Source organism: Phyllobates terribilis, unplaced genomic scaffold (assembly GCF_046119375.1).
Source record: "Phyllobates terribilis strain yellow unplaced genomic scaffold, ASM4611937v1 Scaffold_5__5_contigs__length_657084704, whole genome shotgun sequence".
Taxonomy (NCBI): domain Eukaryota; kingdom Metazoa; phylum Chordata; class Amphibia; order Anura; family Dendrobatidae; genus Phyllobates; species Phyllobates terribilis.
The window spans coordinates 111,218,368-111,228,541 of NW_027362765.1; the positions used below are offsets into that span (position 1 = coordinate 111,218,368).

Consider the following 10,174-nt stretch of genomic DNA (forward strand, 5'->3'; position numbering starts at 1 on the left):
AACTGCCGCGGTCGTGACGGCCGGGGTACTCGCTAACCGGGCAGACTGTCCGACGGGGGTTTCACGGTGGCGATTGTCCAGTTTCGTGGCCTTGACCGGGCAAGTGAATGTAAGAGGGTGACCAGGACGGTCATGCGCCTCTTTCCCTTTTGTGTACGTATTGTTCTACTCTGCGTTTATATATGAATATGTAAATATCTATTGTTTAATGTTAGTTACAGGGACAGTATATGTTAGGAGTGGATGGTATATTAGATTAGGAATTGGGTACAGTGCAGTGGTGGGCACAATAGTTTAGGATAGAAATAGTTAATATATTTAGTAATAGCTCCAGTGTAGAGGGGTAGTAAGGAGTAGTTTGCCCAGCAACCGACAGAGACGGTTGATGATTGGTCCAGTTGAAAAAAGGGGAGGAGTTTGGGCCAGAGGAGAGCAACAGTTATTCCTGTCAGGAAACAGTTCAGTCAGAGCAGTTGCTGCTTTTGGTAATGTTAAAGTCTGTGCTGGAGGAAGACTGAGGAGAAGCTCAGGGCCCTGGGGGCTGAAGGTCAATAAGGATACCGACGGTCGATGATAGAAAGAGTTAGGCAGCTTGGGGAACATTGAAGCGGTAAACTCTGAGGAAAATTCCCTAAACGTCCGAGGCCTGTAGAAGGACTGATGGAGCCAGCCTTCACTACTCCCAAAGAGGGGAGAGCGGACGGGGACATATCTGAGGAGAGTAAGACCGTGTTCGGGAAAGCTGTGGTACTGGGAAAACTAACTCTGAAGATAGAACCGAAAGGGACAGAAGAGAGGATGACAAATGTAATTGTAATGTGCGAAGGAAAGGTATCTGTGACTAGAACTGAGCAACAAAAGGAGTTTAGTAAAGTTATGTTATATAAAAGAGAGACTGTGTGTGACAATGATTGCTTGCCTGCAACGGCTGGATTCCTAAAGAAGATGGAGGAGCAACAGAAAACCGTAAGTGTATTACACAACATGCAGAGCACAATACAACACAGACATAATCTTGTATTTGTGGGCGGTCAGGGTGAGAATATAATACAGCAATCCCTCGACACTACTACCACCCTGCACCCCTTACAAAATTGGCGTAGTCAGCAGGATTCAGAGTCCTCGCACATAGAGAGCGGAGGAACCCATGAAACAGTTAAAATGGTGGCCGTTAGAAGTCCCAAAATGGCGGCCGTTGAAAATTCTAAAATGGCGGATGATGTCGCAGAGGCTGGCGATAGCTCCTCCCACCATGGACGTTCTAAACTTAAAATGGCGCGAAAATCTGTTTGGCCTGTGCAGTGGTCTGGGCCCAGAGGACCACCCATCATCAGTAGAGCTCGCCCCCGGTGGGTGCAACGGAAGAAAAAGAAACCCCATCGATTGTTGCGAGTCAATGGAGAACAGGAGGGGACTCCTAAGAAACGGGCAGGTGAGACGGAAGAATACCCACCCCAGATGAGGCAGAGCAGTAGAGGAGTGTGCTTGAAGCAGAGCGGGCTGGCGCCATTGCTGGTGAGAATGATAGAAAAGAAGCAGCAAGTCATGGAGTGGTCTGAAGTGACTAGAGAGGTAACGGCCGCAGTATAAAGCATGGTGGCCAGATGTGAAGGGTTTGCCCTGTTATGCCCCAGTAGTGCTTGTTGCACTGAGAAAATGAAGCAACGGGTTGTTCTGCATCCCTGAGGACAGGAGCCCTGCAGAAAAGACCAGAGGTGTCCGGAACTGGTCAGCATGGCCACAGTTAAAGAAAACAGTTTGCTTTTGTGTGTTTTCCCCCATCCCAGTTGTTTTGTGCTTGTTGACATTCCCCTGCTGGATTACGTGACTGAAACCCCTTCAGGGTTAATTACCCCTTTTGTAACAGAAATAGACTGTATGTGTAGCTGCTCTGAGGACTATGTCCTTTCTTCCCTTGAACTGCCTTTACTCTTACCTTGGACTCTCCCTACAGGAGCTGATGAGCAGCACACTTGCTTTAAGAGGGTCGTAGCCAGCAAAAAGGAGGGAGGGGGGAAACTGTCAGGATGACCTGAGGATTGTGCTGGGTCACTGCTCCAGGACTGTCGGAGCTGGTACAAAATGGCCAGTGGGCCATTGTGTTCATGGAAAGGTTGCCTGTGTTCGGTGAACCCGGAACAGGATTTGTGGGCCAACAGGCCTGTTATGGATGTTTTTATGGGTCCCAGGAGCAAGGGGGCCAGGGTCATGTGGACCCATGTGAAAAATGGAAGACCCGATGTGCGTGCCTGCTTGAAGAGGAGAAGGACTCTAACAAAGAGTGTTATAATTATATATGTGAGAATGTTTAATAATACTTTAAATGTAGTATTGTATGCTAATGAACATGTTGGTATTCTACCAGTACCATATGGTCGGGGACGACTATATTTTAGAAGGGAGGAATGTAAGAGGGTGACCGGGACGGTCATGCGCCTCTTTCCCTTTTGTGAATGTATTGTTCTACTCTGTGTTTATATATGACTATGTAAATGTCTATTGTCTAATGTTTTACACAACATGCAAAGAACAATACAACACGGACATTATCTTGTATTTGTGGGCGGTCAGGGTGAGAATGTAATACCACAGCAATCCCTCAACACTACTACCACCCTGCACACCTTACATGAAAGGGGGGATTATTTATAGGGGATGATAGTTTATGGATGGCCCGTGATGCCAGCAGAGGTATCTGGCCAGGGATGGTCAGCGCTGCACATGGGGTCCCCAGGGAATAGATGGTAGTGCAGCAAGGTAGATCACTCCCTTCAGCCAGAGCGGGCCCCTGGGGTGATGATGGGGGTTATGATGAGCAGTGCAGCAGAAAGAAGCAAAGAGGCAGATTAATTCAGTCTTTACCTTTACTGATGCTGGATAGTAAGTTGAATCCAGGGATACTGGTCACTAGGTCCAGGGTCCAGCCAGCCTGGAAGCAGCTGGAATCCACTCCACCAGGTGGGATCAGTATGCCTTCCTTCTGCCCTTTATATTTAGATTCTCAGATGCCTGTGAGTTTTTGAGTTGATCTGTTCCTCTTTGTGCTCCCATTTCTCTGTAGTTTTCCCAATCAGCAGGCAGTGCAAGCCTATCAGGGGTGTTGTGCTATTTCTGACAGCTCCAGGCTCTCTACACTGCTGTGCTTTTTGAGTCTACAGTTGTGACCAGAAAACTTGTAATCTTCTGGTCTCCAGACTTGGCTGCCGGGGCTTGCAATCCCCTGAATAGCCCAGGACTCTGGTGTCCTCCTCTCAGCATGAGCCTGGGGTGAGCCTTTCCAAAACACTCTGACCCCCCAGAGCTCTTGTCACCTCTGCCTCTTCTCCCTTCACTGCCTCACACACTACTGCCTCTTTCCCCTCCCCCCAACCAGAAGGGGCTGTAACTCCCCCAAACTAGGAGCTTGTGCTCCCCCTTCTGGTCAGGGATCAGGCCTGTGTGTGGATGCGTGGTTACCTGATGTAGGGAGCTCCATTTACCTCCAGACAGGATACCACCCCCGTTAGGGAGGCGATACCATTGTGGCTGCCGGACCGCAGGTTAATGGTGCCGAGTGTTACACATCACTAGACATCTGAGGTAGTGAATAGAGTCGTTAGTGTAAGGACGAACCCAACACATTAGAGGGTATAAATGCCTGTTTCTTGCCACTTGGGTCAATTATAAAGGGCAAGTGCAACAAGTAGAAGCCTTGCTATCTGAGACAACCCATGTGTGGTAGATTGGGAGCAGGGACATTTGTTGTACAGTGGCCCGCCACAAGTTACAGAGGGGAGATGACCTCTGTGACTGTGAAAGACTGGCCGACCGTATGAGTGGAAGAAGAGGCCACTCAGTAACAGAGAAGGGTGCAAAGTGTAGACATCCTGTAGAAAATTGATAAGTGTGATGTTTTCTGCTGCAGAGAGTGAAGAGCCCTGAAAATTAGAGACCAAGAGCAATGCCTTTGAGAGTGAGATGGAAGCAGCGTGCCAATGAGGCTGTGAAGAGGCCTTAAGGCTATAAACTGTGAAAAAACAAACTTGACTGTGATTCCTGAGACCCACCAGAAGAAGGTATGAAATACATGCAACAAGCAACAGACTTATTATACATTGGAGGAGTTACATTGCAGTGTCAGCAGATGTCGCTGTTGTATCTGTTGATGCTTAATAATATGTAGTTTACCTTAACTGTTTTCTCTTGTTTAAACTGTCGCTCTCCCTCTGGCAGGTTTCAGGCAGCAGAAAAATGAATGTAGCTCTGGATATGACAAGAGTACGTTCATGACCAGATAGTTTTACATTATAAAGCAATGCATGTTTGTAGAGTCAAGACCAAGGGCGTAACTATAATAGGTGAAAGGGGTTGTAATTGCACACAGGCCCTGGAACCTAGAGAGGCCTAAAAAGTCCCTTTGGCCCTTATGAAAAGACTATTACTATTAAAACCCCCAGATAGTTGGGAGCCTTGTTGTGAGGCCCACAAGCTTCAAATTAATAGGGTGAGATGCTGGTCTCCTTTGGAGTCATGCAGTCCTGGCATTATAAAGGCAGCTTCAGTGGCATCATGTCATCATCACCCTTTATTCGTTCAATGTCTGTGAAAAGCGTGCATTGCTGATTGGAATGGTCCCTGATATATGCACACCGATGGATTTCACTGAGATACTCTTGCAAATTTTTATTACTCTGAATTGAGGTTTCTGTGTCTTGCTCCTTAATTTCCCATGATTGGAGTATTGGTCTTGTGTAGTAGTAGGGCCCCAGCACTGTCACTTGACTAATGCTGCCAAATTGCAGGGGTGAACCTGCACGGGGAGCAATTACCCTTGGCTGCAATAATGCATCATTTACATAATCAAAGGGCTTTTATTACTGATTAGATTGTACATCGATGTACCGTAAATCCAATTGGCTTTGATTATCAGTGCACATTGGGGTCTTGAAGCTTCTACCAATCAAGCCACATTATTCTCAGATTTTTTCCCACTCCTTGAATGGCCGATTCATCAGCAGGGAGCTGACATCTATTACATTATATATTGTCTTTCTGAACACCTTCTCTAGACAGAGGAATCCATCTTGCTGCTCAGTGCACTTAGTCAAAAAACCGGGAGCAAAAGCAATCCCAGCGTTCCTACTAAGAGTATGTGCACATGGCGTCTTATAGACACCGGCGTACCCACATGCTTGTTGCTGTAGGAATACGATTCAGGAAAACACTGGTGGTGTTTTCCCTGAAGCGTCCTTCCTGACATATTCTTGGACGTCTCTTGCAGCAGCTTATCCTCTGGCGTCTTTTTTTTACATTCTAAATAGAAAATAATGGCGGCTTGCAAGCAGGATCCATCGGAAGAATAGAACCGTTACTTCTTTTAGCCGCTTCATGGCTTTCGAAGCCTGAAGCGGTTAAAAGAAGTGACAAAAGACAGAACACACCATATGCACAGAAAGTGGTTTTGACGTTGCTTTACATTATGTTCATTCTTTTGATGTTTTTCATTGTTTTTTCAGCCAGGTTCCAGGCAGAATCCACCTTAGAAAAACATCATGGGCACATGCCATGAAGTAATTAATAAGAGTTTGAGCAAAAAAGTGCAAAGGCCAAAAAGTAAAAAAAAATTAGTGGCAGTTCTGTGGCAGTGCCACAGCGGTCTGAGTGTTGTGTTGGTGTTGTGGTCCGCTTCCATCAAAGTGAAATGGGCTGGGCTTCAATAAAAATTTCTGGAACAAAGTAGTAATGATTTTTTTTTTATACTATACAACACTTTTAAATGGGTATTCTAATCTCATACAATTATAACATATCTATAGGATATGCCATTTAGGCATAGTAGATGCAGGACCCACCAATGGCTTTATCTCGATAATGGGTTCCTGTCATGCATGGCTTGTTAGTGGAGAGGTAGTCAGAATTCAGATTTGAATAAATAGAAATTCCAACCATTTTTCCACCAACAGCAGTCTTCATTGGGGCCTCATTCTTGAGATAGATGCTGGTCCTATTTGTGGGACCTGCAACTGCTATGTGTTTGTCCTATTCTTCATAAATCTTCCCTATAGATGTAGAAGTGTGTGTGGGAGTGTGCATATACATACATATCAAATCCCACCAAGAACATCATCTGCAAGGAGTTTGGGTTTTCTTCATATATTCCGCTTTCCTCCAACATTCTATAGATATACTGATAGGGAATGTAGATTGTAATCCCCGGGACAGTGATGATGATGATGACTGTAAAGCGCTATTGAATCAATGGCTCTATATAAGCAATTAAATAAAAAAAAAATATATATATATATATATAAATAAATACATATATAATGTATTAAACGTTTTATGGGCCACATGAACCAGAAAATACTCTAATACCTAAGTTCCGATACCATAAGGTGTTTTGAAGGTCCAGAAGAAGACAACCCCAATTGAAGCTGTTGATATAGTCAAATGTTTGCCACCATGGTCTATAAAATAAATGTCTTCTGTTTAAATGAAATGAGTATCCGTATAAGATAGATGGTAAACTTTAGATTTATTGAAGGATCCTCAATTGGACACTGTGGACACTCAGATAATCGGACCTGGCTCCCACAATTATAAAATTAAATGAGATTTCACGAGGGTCGTCAACAAAGAGGACTAGGCAGTAGCGTAGCTACTGGTGAGGCAGAGGGTGCAGTAGCCACGTGCTCAGGGGGAGCACACCACGGTGCGCCCACCCGGAGCTACGCTACACTGATATACTTAAGCACAGCCATAGCTGCACAGCTCTCCCTCTTCATTGTGTTCAGATGTATTCACGTCTCTTAGACATGAATACATCTGAGCAACACTGCAGTGCTAGGAGGAGGGGAGCACTTGTTATCTCCCCGACCCGATGTGCAGTGGAGTGAAGAGGTAGCACACTGCTGACCTCATCACTCTGCTGCTGTCAGATCAGTGAGACGTAGAGCGGCAAAGGACACGTCTTACTTGCATGTGGAAAATTGTGAGAGGGAGCAGCATGGGGGTAAGTGGACCAGATGGATAAGTGTTGGGACAGTATGGAGAGGAGGGAGCATGGGGGACTATATGGATGAGTGGGGGGCCATTTGGAGAAGTGGGAGACATTATGGAGAGGTGGGGGGCCGTATGGAGAAATGGGTGTTCAATATGAAGAAGTAGGGGGACAGTATGGAGAGGGGGGAGCATAGGAGACAATATGAGGGAACAGGATGGTGAATTGGGAGCGTCTGAGGACCATATGGAGAAGTGGGACTGTGGGGGGATTGTATGGAGAAGTGGGGGACAATATGGAGGAGTGGGAGACCATTTGAAGAAGTGGGGGACATTATGGAAAGGTGGGAGTGTGGGGGGATCTTATGGAGAAATGGGAGTGTGGGTGGACCGTATGGTGAAGCGGGTGTACAATATGAAGAAGTGGGGTACAGTATGGAGAGGTGGGAGTGTAGGGGACAATATGGAGAATTTGGAGCAAGTGGAGACCATATGGAAAAGTGGGAGTGTGAGGGGATTGTATGGAGAAAAGGGGAACAGTATGTAGAGATGGGAGCATAGGGAGCCAGTATGGAGAGGTGAGAGCTTTGGGGACAATATGGAGAAGTGGGGGCACAGTATGAAGAAGTTAAATTCATGTACTGACAGTGGATCTGGTAATGGATTAATGTACTGACCGTTGTCCTGATCATGTACAAATGTACCAATTCATAACTGATCAGAGGTTGTCACCCGGCTGAGACAGGAAAAGGTAAAGGTAAAGTGGGAAAGGTAAGCGCCTTAAAGAGCTGAAGGTTAGAGGGACTGTTATTGTATATGAGGGAAGTTAATGTGAAGGCACAGTATCTTGTGGGCAGTATGCATAGGAGGAAAAGTGTGGTTCTAGTGCTGTATTCATCTACTGACGGTGGTTCTACACCTCTGAAACTAGGAATAGATCTGGCAACATAGAGAGGAGTAGATTGAAGCACTTACAAACTGCAAAGTATGCACAGGGACCTGACAAGGTGTTATTTATATTATAGTACTGCTGTCCTATTAAACTGCAGAGGGATCTTTGCAGGAACTATATTAACGGCTATGACTATAATCTCTACACCCCTTACGGCTACACCATTTCATGCTACATTAAAGCTGGAAGATCAGCGAACATAAAAAACAATTAAGTAAAGCTTTACAATCCAGGGTCGAAAAGACAACAAAAGACAGGTCGAGGAGGCAAAAAAAGTCCAAAAATGACCAGGTCATGAAGGTTTGACCCCTAAAAGTGTATACATAGCATACCTCCTATAATATACCCACCATGGAGGCTGAATGGAGCTAGCAGAAGACCAAATCTACTGGTGGAGTGTAGCTTAGTAACAGCACACGACGGGAATTAATTGCCATTGCCCCTTCATCTAATGATTTGGTGTCCCCCAAAAATCTGTACTAAGGCGCAATCTAATACCCTTTACAGTAATTCTCTACATTATCACCTACTGCTGGGTGTGATTGAAACCACTGCAACCATCATAAGTAGGTCTCTGGAGCCCATAAATCTTTGGAATTCTTTGTGTCTCTTCAATGCATTGTGCCATTTTTAATATGGAAGGATTGTGATAGTGTAGCACCCCGAGGGCTCGGTTGCTACAGAGGTATTGCATCTCAACCAGATGTGCGATATCTCACTTCCAGGTAAGGATGGAGTGTGGATCAGGACCCCGAAACCTGCATGCATTACACCACATTTCCAGGGGACAGGGCAACGGATATGCTCCAAGCAGAGGAAGGGGGAACCCTGTAGTGCATAGGAGGGAGAGGGCAGTTCCTGGGTGCACCTAGAGGGAGGTATAAAAGGTGGGCACCATCTTACATCAGGAGTTAGTTCAGTACAGACAGAAGAAGAGGGAGCAGGAGGTGGGAGCAGAGCCTCTGCATGGGCTCTGCTCCGCAGGCAGGCCTAAGATAGAGGCCGGAGCCTGGAGGAAGCAGAAGGAAGGAGAAGGAAGGAAGAGGAGCGGAGAAGGCTCCAGGAACAAGGAAAGAAGGGATGTGGACCGGCGAGTAGCCACCGCACGCCCGAATCTACCTACGTAGAAGGGTCAGGCCAAAGGGCCAAAGGGGGAGACCGGTCCCCGAAAACTAGTGGAGGCGGGGAACAACCCTCAGCTAGAAACCGGAGGCTGTGACATTTCATGTGGCACAGCCCCTCGCTACACCCGCTAGGAAGGCACCATATAGGGTCAGGGAAACTGGCGTCAAGTTTACCAAGAGAAGGCCCGAGGCAGCCGGACAGAAGCGAGGTCACTGGCGGGGTATGACAGGCCAGAGAAAGGACACACAAAGGGGGCCCTGTGAAACACTCCGGAGATACCTGGGAGTCGGCCGAGCCCCTCACCTGGTGAGCACAGTACGACGTGGGCTGCCATTACCTGCAGAAGTGGTCTGGATAATAAGAACTGTGAGTAAAGACCCTGGACTGCATCACTGACTTTGTATCGTCACTGCTACTCCTGCACCATCACCCCCATCCTCCGCATACACTGCCCTGAGGCTACACTCCTCCCGTGGGGAGTTGTACTACACTCAGCTGCACCCACAACACCAGCCTCAGCGGTCTGCCCTGCAGCGGCGGTTCATCCTGACTGCAATCCACAGGTGGCGTAGTCGGACATTTAATATCATCAAAACCACATAAATAGACTGCCATTTGAGTTGACCACCCTGAGCCATGGGACCGTGTCCCCGCCACACGAGGACTACAACCCCCAGCATCCGCAACAGGTCCGGTTCCGGGTATTCCCTCACAAGTGAGGCCCAGGGGGTGCGTCAATAGCTTAAAGGGAATCTGTCACCAGATTTTTGCTACCCCATTAGAGAGCAGCAAGATGTAGGGACATAGACCCTGTTTCCAGAGATGTAAAACTTACTGGGCTGTTTGCTGCAGTATTAAAAAATCAGTGTTTTATCTGCTGCAGATCTAGCAGCTCTCTGAATGCTGAGCTCTGTATAACCCTGCCCACACCACTGATTGGCAGCTTTCTGTGTACATTGTGCATAGGCAGAAAGCTGAAAATAAGTGGTGAGGTTAGGGTTATACAGAACTCCTAAATATAGAGGATTACGTGGTGGCAGGTTTACTAGTCCTCTAGTGATAATCCTCTGCTGATAAAACTGTGATTTTTATCAAAACTATAGCAAGCAGCATCACTGG

At 46.7% G+C, this 10,174-nt stretch overlaps 1 protein-coding gene across 1 annotated transcript in view; it reads left to right on the top strand.

Annotated features, from left to right (window-relative positions):
• The window catches only part of LOC141271478 (uncharacterized), a 48,598-nt gene extending 43,050 nt beyond the window's left edge, over positions 1-5,548 (top strand). The window contains exons 3-5 of the mRNA XM_073681544.1: positions 653-1,036; positions 1,133-1,432; positions 5,496-5,548. Of these exons, the coding sequence (XP_073537645.1) occupies positions 653-1,036; positions 1,133-1,432; positions 5,496-5,548 (737 nt within the window). The remainder of the gene's footprint in view (positions 1-652; positions 1,037-1,132; positions 1,433-5,495) is intronic.
• The last annotated feature ends 4,626 nt before the right edge of the window (positions 5,549-10,174 follow it).